The sequence below is a fragment of the Phalacrocorax carbo genome, chromosome 1 (assembly GCF_963921805.1).
Source record: "Phalacrocorax carbo chromosome 1, bPhaCar2.1, whole genome shotgun sequence".
In the NCBI taxonomy this organism is placed as follows: domain Eukaryota; kingdom Metazoa; phylum Chordata; class Aves; order Suliformes; family Phalacrocoracidae; genus Phalacrocorax; species Phalacrocorax carbo.
In genome coordinates this window covers 1,887,793-1,901,605 of record NC_087513.1, presented here as the reverse complement: position 1 = coordinate 1,901,605, position 13,813 = coordinate 1,887,793, and the positions used below count along the sequence as shown (strand labels likewise).

General features: G+C 45.9%; 1 protein-coding gene across 2 annotated transcripts; it reads left to right on the top strand.

Moving 5' to 3' along the window:
* The first annotated feature begins 180 nt into the window (after positions 1–180).
* CEP41 (centrosomal protein 41) lies at positions 181–12,315 on the top strand. Of its 2 annotated transcripts, none has more exons than XM_064441807.1 (11): positions 181–246; positions 773–836; positions 1,911–1,958; positions 6,393–6,454; positions 7,537–7,606; positions 8,094–8,235; positions 9,238–9,389; positions 9,705–9,772; positions 10,606–10,720; positions 10,914–11,129; positions 11,601–12,315. In XM_064441807.1, the coding sequence occupies exons 1-11, from the start codon at positions 214–216 to the stop codon at positions 11,747–11,749; spliced, it is 1,119 nt and encodes a 372-aa protein (XP_064297877.1). In that variant the 5' UTR covers positions 181–213; the 3' UTR covers positions 11,750–12,315. The 2 variants fall into 2 exon arrangements, with proteins under 2 accessions (XP_064297877.1, XP_064297870.1); XM_064441800.1 differs by having other exon boundaries at positions 196–249.
* The last annotated feature ends 1,498 nt before the right edge of the window (positions 12,316–13,813 follow it).

Genomic DNA, 13,813 nt, shown 5'->3' with positions numbered 1-13,813 from the left:
CCCGCGCGTCACGGCGCGTGCAGCCGCGGCGTTTCCCCCCCGCGTTGCTCGGAGACGATTAAGCGGTGTCAGGCCCTCGCGCCCCTAAGGCGGCGCCTGATTGGCCGCGGGCGTGACGGGCGGCCAATCGGGGCGGGGGTTGTTGCGGTGTGGGACGCCAGTGCCGGACGGCGGGTGGGCTGGGCGGGAGAGAGGGAAGGGATCGTCGGGAACATGTCGAGCAGGAGGAGCGTCGGCGACCCCGAGGTGGGATGAGGGGACCCGGGGGGGGGACGGACACACTCTTCGCCTCGCCGCCGCCGCCACCCTCCCGCCGGCGGGCCGGGAGCGGGGGCCGCGGGGAGCCGGAGCGCGGGGCGGCGGCCTCCTCTTCCTCCTCCTCGTCTTCCCCCTTCACTGAGGGGGCAGCCCCAGGGTGTGGGGACGGATCCGGTGCGGTGCCCGGAGGGCTGGGGGTGCTCGGCGGGCCGGTGCAGACTCCAGAGGCGTAACTGGGGAGAGGGGTGGTTCCCCGTGGCCCCTGGAGCCTGGGGAGTGGCGGGTGGGGAGAGAAGGGGAGAAATTTACCGTTTGAGGCTTTAAAGCGGCGTTTTGGACGGGATTATTAAATCATTATTATTGGAGAGTCAGAGGGAGGACGCCTGAGGGGATGCCTGTGGCCTCGCTGCTTTTTCCCATCTCTTAAAACTCTCCAAATCGCCTGTTAACTTTTTTTGCCTTTAAAACAAATACAAGGCTGTATTTTGACTTCCTTTTTCCCTTTTCAAAACAGTATTTAACCAGGCGCATCCCTCAGAATCCCAGATACCAACACATAAAAACCCGCCTCGACACAGGTAAGCGAAACCTTCATAGGGTAAAACCACTGAACGTGGGTGTAGGAGTGCACAAAAGTATGCTGAATGTCTTAACCACCTCTGTCCCGAGCTGCTTTACTCTGGACACTGTGCAGCAATGTCAGAAAATTGTGTCATGATTCTGATGCGCCTTATGATGTCAGGGTCTGCTGTGACAGTTCCCATGGCAATTACCAGTCTTGGAGTTTCTGTATGTGGGCTTTTCTTGTATAAACTAATATCTCGACAAGGGTGTAAGCCAATATAATTATTTGGGGGGTGTTGCGGGGATTTTTTGGTTGTTAAAGCGGTTGAATTTTATCCAGTAGCACCTGCCTATAGTATCCATGCAAAAAGGTTGGGGAAGGGACAGTGTGGCCGCAGTTGCGCTCGAAGCAGCGTGTCGGAGGCAGGATTTGAATACAAAGGTCCTGATTTCAGCTCCCTTAGAGAGAGGGTTGTAACCTACTGAGTTTTAGGCAGTGGCTTTCTGAAGGTGATGACTTTGTTCTCCAAAGCATCATCAAAACAACCAGCTGTTCTGAATAGAGCGGGCTTGGTGTGGAACTTGTAAATGCTATGAGGCTGGGCTTTTTTTTTTAATACCGCTGTTCTGACTAGCAGGGTGTGGATAGTTCTGTGCCCCTTACTGAAAATCTTGTAAAATAAAACTCACTTGCTTTCTGTAGAAAAACTGAAACAGCGCTGTGAGTATGTGTAGGATATTTGAGCTCCTGCTGGTCACAAACACCTGCAGCAACTTCCTCTATCTGGTGCAGAGGCTTTAAGCTATGGAGCACTGCCTGTTCCCAGAGGTGGTTGGCGGCCGGCGTCCAGCAAGTCCTTTGGCTGACTTGGCCCTTTAGCTTGGCCTTCCTTGCGAGAGAATAGAGGAAAATCATGGTATTTCTTCATTTATGACTGCCTTGCACCGTCATGGGGAAAGGGGATCTGCAATGAATATTTGTTATCGTAGTCTGATCTTTTTCCTTTGAAAAGTGTTTAAGGTTTAAGAGCGCTGAAGAAAACCACTAATAAAAAATTGTAACAAACTGATTTTTGTTGTTGTTACAGGAAACAGCTTAACAAAATACACTGAGAAGTTGGAAGAGATCAGAAAAAGTGAGTATCTGGAGAGGAGTAGAGTGTAACTTGCAGTGGGTTAGTTCAAAACTGAAAGAGCACCGAGGAGCTGGTTTGAATCCCAGGCCCTCCATTTGCTTAGAAATCTCCGCTCCGATGATCCCCACAGTATTTACAGGACTGAACTGTAGAAACACACAGCAGTAGGATACAGGGATGCTTCTACCTTGATTCTTTGCTGGGCACCTTCCACTTTGTCCTGTACCTTATGTCTCTGTCTCTCGCAGTGCTTTACAGATTTAACTTAAGAAGCCAGGCAGGCAGGTCTAGGAGTCCTTCCAGATCCTTCTTTGTGCGATTTTTGTTATTGAATGGAAGGAAGAAGTTCTCTGGATGAAGAAACTTGACTAAACTCATCTGGGCAGACTCAGACTGCACTTCTGAGGCTTTATTTCACCTTTAGGTAACAAAATGATAGTATGTGACATCTTTTTCTTTTGTATAATTGTAGCATACATAGAATTCTGTTAGAATACTCAAAGACAGGAAAAAGACAAACTTCTTCCTGTGTAACTCAGTGATTTTACCAGAATATCATTGTTTACCAGAACAACATTGATATTTCGAAAACTTTGGGTCATTCAGGCTAATGAAAGCCTAGCTGACTTTTATTTCAGTCTGTTTTCCCACTGAAAATAGGCTTTTAAAAAATGTATTACTAATGAAGCTAATGTTTTATTACTTTATTGTCAGCTACTGTCCAGATTATTTTCACACAAAGAGCCAAGAAATCCGTCAAACCCAAAAGCTGCATTTATTGATGCAAAAGAAAAATCATCCCCATTAATGAGGATTAATTAGGATTTTGAATGTTCGCTTTTAGTTCTTAGACCCACTTATTGTGTTTCCCTAAGATGGTAACACTCAGATTATAAGGGAGGTCACTGATCTGTTACATAAATGTATTTGTGCTCAGCCCCGTGCAGAATGGTCCTTTGTTGCTGCTTTCATGGTTGTTTGTTTGTTTTTTTAAAAAAAGCACGGGTCTTTGGGGAAAATCAAAAGAGAAACGACCTCTCTTTCCAAAATCCTGTGTAAGATTTCAGTGCTTAACCCTGGATTGCCATCGCTTTTTATCTGTGCTGAAAATCTTGTTGTATGGGTCTAGTCGGTTTTCGATCTCTGCTGTGAATCTGATTTTGTTTCGTGTACGAGTTCTTTTGTTTGATCGTTGTTCTGGAGTCCAGCAGAAACTTTGTCATTATATTTGGGCTGAATAGGCACCCTGTGTTCCCAGGCAATTCGGACACTTCTCCCCCTTGATTTCTCATGGATAGATGACACCGTTTGGACACAACTTTAAATACCCAGTACAGGCAACTCTCTGTCTCTTGTGTAATGTGAGCGAGTGGGACTTAATACCACGAGCCTGCTGTGGAATCAAAAATGATAAGAGAGCTGGAATCATGATGATTTGTCCTTTGGAGGACGGACTTGAGGAGAGACACCACGTCTCTTCCCTTTCTCTGGTGTCGCTTCGCTCATTGCTGAAGCCCCGAGGAGCGCATCCTTGAATACGCAACAATTCCAGCTTCCGACAGGTTCACTGAAGCGAAAAATGTCAGAAAATCCAAATGGACCTTCCAGGACAGAACCGGGTACGTCACATTGCTTTTGTAGTCAGAAGCAGCACCTGAACTTTCTGACAGCTGCTGGGAGGCTCGCACAAGCGTTCAGATCGGTTTGCTCCAGGTCAGGCTTTGTAATAACAGCTTTGTTTTGGGTTTTCTTGTTGATAGAAATAATTTTGGGTGGTAAAGGTAAGATCTAGGTCATAAAGGCTTGCTCTGGAGTAAATAAACCTTGCTTGAGGTGGGAGGAAACCATCCAGCAGCTGTATTGTATGAGCACTGTGACAATGGTTCTGCTTTGTCGGTGTTTATGTATGTCCAGCACTTCATAAGCTTTGCTGTTTTTATTTGTCCTTCTAGATTAAGTTTATTTTCTTGCTCTTCACATGACTGAAGGGCTCTTTTGGTCCATGACTTGGGAGTTTTAACCATCTGGACATGGGCTACACATGGGTTTTGTGTCACGTGGGTGAAAAGATAACTGTTATTTCCGAGTTATCAAGGGAGGCTTTAGCAACCTGAGCTTGAGGCTTGAAACCGGGTGGTTTTACAAGAACCGCTAGTGTCATTTTCATGTTAATTGATATGCTGAAGTCTAGTTTATGGTGGGTCTTGTACTTCAGACCCGTGATTTAGAAGCTGTAGTGGCCACTGCAGGGCACTGGGGTATTTTGGATGGGCCCCTTTTTTCTAAGGCAGGTTGTTTAGTAGCAAGCAGATGCTTGCTTTGCAGCTTAATAAATGTTATATAGGGTAGGATGTTGAATTTGGGAACCCTGCTTGCTCTGAATGCTGAAAATTAATTGCCCTACCTCTGCGGGGGGTGTATTTAAGAGGAAAGGATAGGAATAAAACAAAAAACTAGAGGTGAAAGCTCACAATATCTATTCTTGTGTTTGTTCTGCTACCGTAATATGCCTGTTGGCCGTGTATGGGGAGAATCTTATCCAAGCAGAACGCCTGTCAGGAGGTGTGTGATCACAGCTTGTGCTGGGAAGAGACCTCAGCCTCCAGTGTTCACACGGCTCCTTCTCTTAACACACATCAGCTTGAGAGTTTCCGTAGGCTGATTTTGCAGTAAATTTTTGTGTGGTCGTTACAGGAATATGGATTGGAGCCCTTCCCCCTTCTCCCCCACCTTCCCTTGCTTAAGTGATGGAGCATTGAGCAGATGGTTTTAGAGGATTTAGAGTTGCTTAACTGGCTGTATTTGATAAAGGTCCTGTTCTCCGTTGTTAGCCCTCTTAGCTGGACAGCTGGAGAGAGACCGGTTTGGAATATCCTCCAACAGTTACTAAAGTTGTTGAAAAGTCCTTCATATTTTTCTCTCTTTTTTTTTTTTTAATAAAAATCTGTGACTTCAGAGCTGGAGCCTAGTAAGGGAGGAGGAGGGGGGAAAAAAGGGAAGAAGAAGAAAAGAAAAGGGAGGAAGAGCAATTTTATTTTTTGAGGGAGCTTAGATCTGTTAGAGCATGGCTTCAAGAGCTGCGTGCAGAACTCGGTTACAGCTGTAGTGCCTGAAACAGGAGGAATTTTGTTCATCTGCCTTCCCCTGCCAGTGCAGGACTGATCTTTTTTTTTTTTCCTCCTCTGCTGTCTCCTTTCTAGCTATAAATTTCCCAAAGAACGAGGCTTTCGTTACTTCCCGTGGGAGGTTATTTCATGTCAAGATGTTCCTACTGATACTCGTCTTAGCTTCTTTCTCCTACTACATACGCCCTTTTGTTTCACACTAGAAGGCTTCTCTCTACCTGCTGGTTACACATCTCAAGTATCTGCATACGATCAGACTTCCATCCTTGTCATCGCTTACTTAGCACCGCTAATCTCTGCTCTGGTTGTTTGCCAGTCATTCCAACAGACCGCTCAGTTTTCTTGCTGCCTAAGCTTTGTTTTCAAGCTTAAGACTCAATTAGTCCAGTTTCTCCATAGCATTATGTGCGCTTCAAGCCGGTATCCGTGCCAATCTGCTGTTCAGTGTTCTGCATTAAACACCTGTCGGTTCTCCATTCCTTTTAGATATCCATATTAGCAAAATGTAGGAATTGGAAAGTAATTGTCAGATAAACTAAGAAAACCTGGTGCATTTTAATGGGTAAGATTAAAGATACCTGTTTAGCTTAGCATTTGAAAAGACATAGTCTGAAATACAGTGCTCCTACGCTCTGATTCTGCTGTAACTTATACAAATTAAAAATTCAGGTAAATCAAATCTTTTGGTTTAAGAGGCTTTGCAGCCATAGTGGGCTTCAAAGAACAGCAGGCAATGCCTCAAGCTGCATCAGGTGAGGTTTAGATTGGGTATTAGGAAATATGTCTTTACAGCCAGAGTGGTCAGGCATTGGAACAGGCTGCCCAGAGAGGTGGGGGAGTCACCAGCCCTGGGGGGGGGGGTTCAAACACTGTGCAGACATTGCACTTGGGGACACGGTTTAGGAGGCCTGGGGGTGTTGGGTTGGGGGTTGGACTTGCTCATCCCAGAGCTCTTTTCCAATTGTAATGATTCTGTGATTCTATGACTCTCTAAATTCATGAGGCTGCTTCCTTCCCCCACCAAGAACAGAAAACACAAAGTAATACAGATTTGAGCCTAAAAGCAAGTAAATCTGCCTTTTCCACCTTAATCATATCTGGACAAGATCTCTCTTTATAACTGGTATTACTTTTCACAAAGTCTTCAGGTTTGCTGCTCCGATCCTTCAGCGCAAGCTCAGCGCCCAGAAATCCTGCCTTGTTGGAGAAGAGGGTCTACAAGAGCAGCTGGGACTAAGCCTATTGCCTGGTATTTGCAAAAGCAGGGAATTAGCACTTAACACTGTCCTCTTCTGCTTTGTTTTTGAAGATTACAGGTATAAAAAGGACGAGCTGTTTAAAAGACTGAAAGTGACTACTTTTGCCCAGTTGGTAGGTACAGTTCCCTCTCTGGCCTCTGGAAGTTGTTCCCTTTTGTGAACAGCATTTTTGCTTTGTCTAAAGCCTTTTATGTATTTCTGTAGCCTTGGTGTGTAATTATTTTGTGTTGGCTTCTTCCTACCCTCATAGACCTCCCTTAATAAAAGCAAATCATTCGGGCCAATGTTTTCAGAGTAGTCAAATGCTTTTCATTGAAAATTGAAGTTTGTAGCGACTCTGTCTTTGAAATATGTTCCCTATTTTTTGTTCTTTTAACTTCAAGCCTCTTAAAAAGAGAAGGGCTATGTAAAGTAGTATTCAGGTCTGATCTCATCGAGCTTTGTGTCAAGCAGTGACACCTGAACCCCTCCCTAATAGCGGGTTTAACTGCAGATAGGATGATTGTGACTTCAAAGCTATGTGTATATATTTTTTAATTTAAAAATAACGAATCAAAAGACTAAAAAATGGAAAACCTGATCAGTAACTAGAGAGTTGTGTGTTGCTTGTATGTTGGTTCAAGAAAATTAGTAAAAACTAGAAAAAGACAAGCTTTCCTCTAAGGAGAGAAGGAAAGGGAAGGTTAAACTTGCAGATACTGAAGGAGTGGGTTTCTGCAGACCCATGTCTTTAGTTCCACTGGATTGTTAAGACCAATCCTGTGACTCTCAGTGGTGCGATGAACTGGTTTAGTGTGTGAAGATCTCGGGTCTGCTCTCGCAGACCAATTAACCGGGTACGATTTTAGCAGTGTAGCATATGCTCTTAAATGTTTCAGTTGCAGCCAGTGACTCAACTTCATGAAAATAAGGAAACATTCTGGTGTTTAATATTGCCAGCACAACGTATCTGACTCTTCTTTATTCTGAGGTCGAGCATTCTTTTTGCTACAAGTTTCGTCTAATAAAAGGACACACTTGCAGTACAGGCATGATATATACACCTCTGTGTGACCTTGAAGTCCGGTAGAAGTTGCACTGAGTTAAACATGTTTTGGCTTGAGGATTGTTTTTCCTTAAGCCGATCCCCGCTGTCTTTCATCGACACCGGTGCATGCGCCTCAACGTATCCTCGCTTGCTTTTGTTTCCTGCAGGTCGTCCAGGTTGCCGCTCTATCTGATGAAACCTTAGAAGTGACAAATGAGGAGATCGACAAGCTGGAAGGTAACAATATTTATTGTGAGCACAAAGAGAAGGAGCTGTAGATCACTGTCATATGCCGAACTGTGTCCTGACAGACATATCTGACGGCTCAGCAAGTCTTTTAATCGGGGAGAAAAAGATAATTTAACCTGTGGCCTGCAGCCGTTCTACTTTGGGATGCATTGCTGCTAAAATAGAAAGGCTTGAGAATAAGAAAGACCTCGTGCTGCCAGGTTTATTGTAGTAACTCAGTAGATATCGTGCATCAAGAATTACATTTTTATTGAATTCTTACAATGAGATTTTGAGCCCTTAAAAAACATACGGCTCTTTAAAAAGAGCCTCTTTAAATATGAGGCTTTTGGCAAGTCATCCTTATTAGAGGGTGAAAATAAGGCTGTCTTTAAGAGATGTGCTTTCTTCCAAGACTAAAAGCTGGGCTTAAAACCTGTTTGTTTTTTTTATTTCTTGCGGGATTTTAACTCTTCGTACCCTGTCCTCTCCCCAGATGGTGATTCTGCTACTCCAGATGCAGATGCTGAACTTGGTGTAGAGACAAATGGGAACGGAAGCCCCGATGGGACACCTAGTCTGGTCATGTTCATAAACAACACAGAAGCTGGGGAATCCTATCGGTCCACACTGCAGAGGTGCCTGGTGATAATACCCAATTTTCCTCCTGTTTTAGCAGATAATTGGTTTTTACCCAGCTAGTTATTTTAAATTGCTAAGTGGCTTTATCCTGTATTTCTTATTAAAGCCTAGTTGTGAAGGTCCAGGGATGTGAGCGAGGGAGAGAGTTGGCAGGTTTTCTTGTCTGAATGAGTTTGGTTGTGGCCATAACCCAACACTGTTGCCACCTGATGATTGTCTAAATGGCTGACAGGGAAATATGTCTGTGGAATTTGATCCAGGTCCCTGGGTTCAAGAACCCCTGTTATAATCTGCTCTGGTAAACTCAGTAATGTGCCTTCCTCATGATCTTATGGGATTTTCCTGTGATTGAGAATTAAGAGTACAGTTTCCAAACCTAATACGTCACTAGTCAAGGTCAGGGAGACCAGGAAGGCACTGTAAGAGGAAGCTTTGTCTCAGCATGTCCCTTGCTGTACCTGTGGAAATGCTGACAGGAGAGTTGGGATGCTATCCTGACAGGCTTGGCCATCCCCTATCAGAGCCACCAATTTAGTGACCACTAAGAGTATCTGGAGGTTTCTGTTCACGTCCTCTATCCAATCCAGTAATGAAATGGAAATCCTCTGCATAGCGCTGTAGGTGACTGACCGTTATTTGCTGTGTCTGCCTTGCCGAGATCTCAACATTGGCAGCTTCTTAAAAGTGTTCTCCCTCACCTCAGGGTCACTTAGGACATTAAATAGAACTCCTGGACTTGACTGATCCAGAAGAGTAGTGTGTTCACCTAGCAAAGCTGTACTCTGCTTTTTTTATATATTGATAAAAATGAAATCAGTCTCTTATGATGTACTGGAAAGCCTGAAATAGACTCTCTCAGGTCTTATGTGGTGTCTGGCTGTAGTGGAAGGTAAATGGGCTGTTGGAACAGTGAATGGAAAACCACTCTGACCTGCTGAAGGGCTATGGAAGTGTTGAGGGTGAGAGCTTGAACCATAACCTCCTCTTCCCTCTTGTAGTGTGATAAGTGGCATTGGTGAACTGGATATAGAAAAGGATGCTCCAAACAAAGCGGATGCTCAGGCTAAAGACATGCCTTATCCCGACTGCCCATTCCTGCTTTTGGATGTACGAGACCGAGATGCGTATGACCAATGTCACATCATTGGAGGTGAGGAGGCCAGAATCTTACAGCAGCCTAGTGTCAGCTGGGGTCGGACACTCAGCTTTTTGTGTCATATTCTGCCTGGCTTAATTTTTTCCCCCAAAATGGGACATCATTTGGGTGCCGGATGCTCTCAGCACTGATCCCATCTTTCCTGGAAAGGGATGAGGGGACTGAGCTGATGTTAATCCCTTGGTCAGTGGGTTTTCAAGTCTGTTGAACAGTAAAAGTCTGTCGGTTGTATTCCAGGTTGTGTGATGGTTGGTGTTCAGCCGCTGTATGATTTTTTTTCCTCTTTTTTTTTTTTTTCCCTCTCTGCAGCTTATTCCTACCCTATTGCAACGCTGTCTAGAACCATGAACCCATATACAAAGAGCATTCTGGAATATGTATCCTTCACATATAAAGTGCTGGAGTAAAAACAAAACAAAAAAAAAGGAAACTGAGGGGGTGTTGGTGGGGGCTTCCAAAACCAGCTGGAGCTGTAGCAGTTACTGTGGCCAGGACAAAGCTTAACCAACAAAATCTGTGGATTTCAAGGACGGTGGGAGGGGAGGTCCTTTATGCTGGCCGTGATTACCTGGTGGGGCTCCGCTGCCACCATCAGATGCCAGATTCTAGTTCCTCAGGGCTGTAAAAACCTCTTGACTCTGGTCAGAGCTGCCTGAATTAGGCTTTTCATGGGATTTTGGCTACTGGAAGGCAAAGCCGTACTACCTCGGCACCTCTCCCTCACTGTTGCTGGAGCGCTGGGCTTCTTGAGGGATGCGTTCATTAAATCCTTTGGCTTCCTCTCAGCACTTTGATGAGGATTGACTTTTCTCTGGAGGACAGAAAGAGGATTATTAGGTAGGATTAGGCTGACAATTTCCCGGGTTGTTAGTTTGTGAGGGCTGCAGGGGAGAGGGGAGGTTGTAAACAAAGGTGCTTCTCCCTGTTGCCTGTTACTAACCAATCTTCAAAACAGTGGGGGACGCTTGCTGCAGGGGCTGCAATCCCATGGGGATTAGGCTGTGTCCTTCACCGTCTGGCAAAGCCCCAGCTAGTGAGAAACCCACTTTAAAGCACCAGTGAAGGGAAGATATTCCTTCCTGATACTCACAAATCAAGTAGGGATCCTCTCGGTCTCCAGTCCCACTTTTTTGTGTCCTTTCTTCTTTCTAAAAGGTATTTATGATCGCCTCAAGTTTACAATTGAATCCTTAGCTCTCTTACCTGTCAGAAAAATGCACACGGAAAAATTATCATTTTGTATGACAACGACGAGAGGTTAGCCAGCCAGGCTGCGACAACCATGTGTGAGAGGGGCTTTGAGAACTTGTTCATGTTATCTGGAGGTAAGTGGGGGAGGGCAGTGCTCCCCAAGACCTCAGGTGGGTAGATGGAGAGCAGAGAGCGAGGGTTGCGTGAGCTGGAGATCGGAAAGAGCTGGACATTCAGTTCTGTCAAGTGTTTTACTTGTGACTGGTAAAACCACTGATCCCATCTTAGCTGGCGGTCACTGATAACATGTGATCTGTGTCTCTGCAGGCCTGAAGGTCCTTGCACAGAAGATCCCAGAAGGACTCATCACCGGCTCGCTCCCCGTGTCTTGCCAGGTGGCAGCTCCTGCTGGATCTGCCCGAAAGAGGACCTCTCCCAGAGTGCCACCCCCACGTGCTGAGAATAAATGGAGGTTTTCTGCAGATGATCTACAAAAGATAAAGTACTACCTAGAAGAGGAGCACATCCCTTCAGACGCTGCCAGTAAGACTCCAGGACAAATGCTACAGCTGCTTTCTGTGGCTCTCGAGCCTGCCCTGCAGCAGTTCTCTGCTTTGCTATATTCTCTCCATGAGGTTGCTGGGCGAGGGAGAATTTCCTTCCAAACTGACTGAGAAAATCCACCAAAATCTGTGCTGTGTGGATCCCAGAGGACTTAAATCTTGTATACCTACATGATGGCAAAATCCTGGGCCTACTGAGGGGGGGCATATACCATTCTGCCTGCTATATTTAAATGTCTTCAGGTTTTACTCGTGATTAGCAGGTTCTTCAAACTCTTAGGCCTGCGCAGCTAGATAGAGACTGCCCGGAACCCCGCACTGAATTACTTGTGGGTCTGTATATTTACAGTGAGGGCTGGGAAGCCAGCGAGGGACAACGGATCATGCGTGTGTCCTTGTGCTCCATCACCCACACAGCTTCTGATCTTTGGTTGGTTTTTTTTTCCCACAGGCCGTCTTAGCCGTGGTTCTTCAGGCCGCAATTCCAAGGCGACAGCCCTGAGGAGCAGCCCCAGTCTCCCCAGTACCGCTGGCAACGTGGAATCCCTCGCTACCCGCTCGCTCAGCAGGAGCAGCCTCCAGAACAGGCCGTGGAAATAAGCAGCGGTGTCTTCTTCCACTGAATAAATGAATGTCCAGGTTCTGGGAACCCTGAGCAGTGCAGCCGGTTTGTCGTTTTAGGAATCTGCAGAGAAAAGCAGCGGTGGTATATAAATGGCAGCTCGGGTAAGGCCGGGGAAGCTGGAACAGCTGACGTTTCATAGAAGCAGGAACGGTATCGCTTTGGCAAGGCTGACTTTTAGGTGCGGTGTCAGGACACAGTTAATATAACTGAATCTGTAGGGGAGGGAGGAAACTGGTAGTAAAGCCTATGACCAGTAGAAATGGTTCTGCGAAGCTTGTAGTTCAGACGAATGGATTTGTGTCTGTACCAAGTCACTCCCTCCGTGCTGTGCCCGGAACCACAGACTGTACGAACAGGAGAACACACGTGAAGGGAAACGAGCCAGAAATCATCTGCGAGCAAAAAAACCTTGGTGTTTTGCAGCAGAGATACAGACATTCAGCAACTTGCCAAAATGTTGGAGGGAGGATTCCGTAAGGGTTTTCTTAAAATTTATGTTAATAAACAGCAGTATTTGTAATAAAGTTAGTTTTGGAAATAATGCCCACTGTGGCACTGCAACCTCACAGTCGTGTTTGCTCGTGGACAGTTTGTGACACAGTTCTGTATTTCTAAAGGTCAGCTGGAGGAGAAAATAACTGTTCTCCCTCTCTTCTCCTTTATTGTCTAGAAGGTTTGGCTTCTAACTGTGCTTTTTCTGCTTCGTTCCTTGCCATGGTTACAGAGAGCTGCTGTGTGGTATTTTTGGTTCTAAATGAGATTAAATGAGAGAATAAGGCTGCCAGATGTGCTGAGCAGGGTTTTAGCTGACATGTCTTAGGGCAAAATCATGTGCTGTGCCCCTCTTCTCAGTGTGCAGGCCGAGTGTCTCCTCAGCTCTGCTGGGCACTGGTGGTTTGCTGCTTTTCTGACTTGCCAGAGCAGGTTGCTGGTCACTGGAGCTGCAGAAAACCACGATGTGCGTGGAGGAGCCAGTCGCTCTTCTGCTGACAAGGCCAACTTCCCTAACCCTTGTACAGGCAGCTGCCTGTCGAGGTTAGGAGAGGCAACGTCATTTTGCTTCGTAAAATGCTTTTGTGATACTTCGAGGCAAATTGTTCTTCAGAGCTCTCTGCCGTTTCAGTGCCTGACAGAGGCTGGAAATTTATTCCCAGTTATGCTTTTGCCAGTGTTTGGAGTAGCTTCTCTAAGGTTAAGGTGGCTGAAGGGAAGTTCTCTTCTTCCCTCTCACCAGGGTCCCTGAAACCTAGCAGGGACCATGAATCTGGTAACTGAACAGGCGTGAAGATATCTCATAGAAAATAAGTTTTGCAGCTTTCATCAAATTGGTGCTTTCACAGTACTGGTATTGTCTGGGTGACCTAGGAATCCTCTGAAACCACCCAGTGACAAAGCAGAGCTGCCTACCAGAGACATCGTAGGTGGTTACGGAGAGGTCCTGCGCTCTAGCCTTTACCTGCGGTGTCGCTCAGCTTGGTCCGGCTTTGGCTTCTTGGTCTTGTGGTTTTTGTGCGTGGCTTTTTGGGTATCAGTGGGGCAGGCGCCCCCCCCCTTTTTGAAGCAGACAAGTAATCTTTAACAGACCCCAAAATTCACCAGTGGTGCAGTTCATCAGGGGATAATTCCGGTGAAAGGGCAAAGTGGGAGAAAGCGCACATTCTTTCTAGTTTGGCATTTTAAGACTCATCATCCCTGAGCACATTTGTCATGTTTATTGTGTCTTTGGGTCTTAAATCGGAGGAGTGCTGACACGGGGACTGGCAGACTCATTCTGATGAGAGCCGTAACCTCAGTCCTCCAGAGAAGAGCGTGATGATCGGCACAAACCTCCGACACAATATAGGGATCCTCTGAAGGGAGAATAAGGGGAGAAATCAAGGGCCGTAGGGCAGAGCCCACATTTAAACTGTGCTGAACAAAGTACTCCAAAGAGCTGAATGTGTGTTCAAATAGACATCTATATTTTTGTGTGTAACAAAACCTGAGTACGTGGGGGTAACTTAAAGCTCCCGCCTTCCCAAAGAAGCCCTCGGACACTT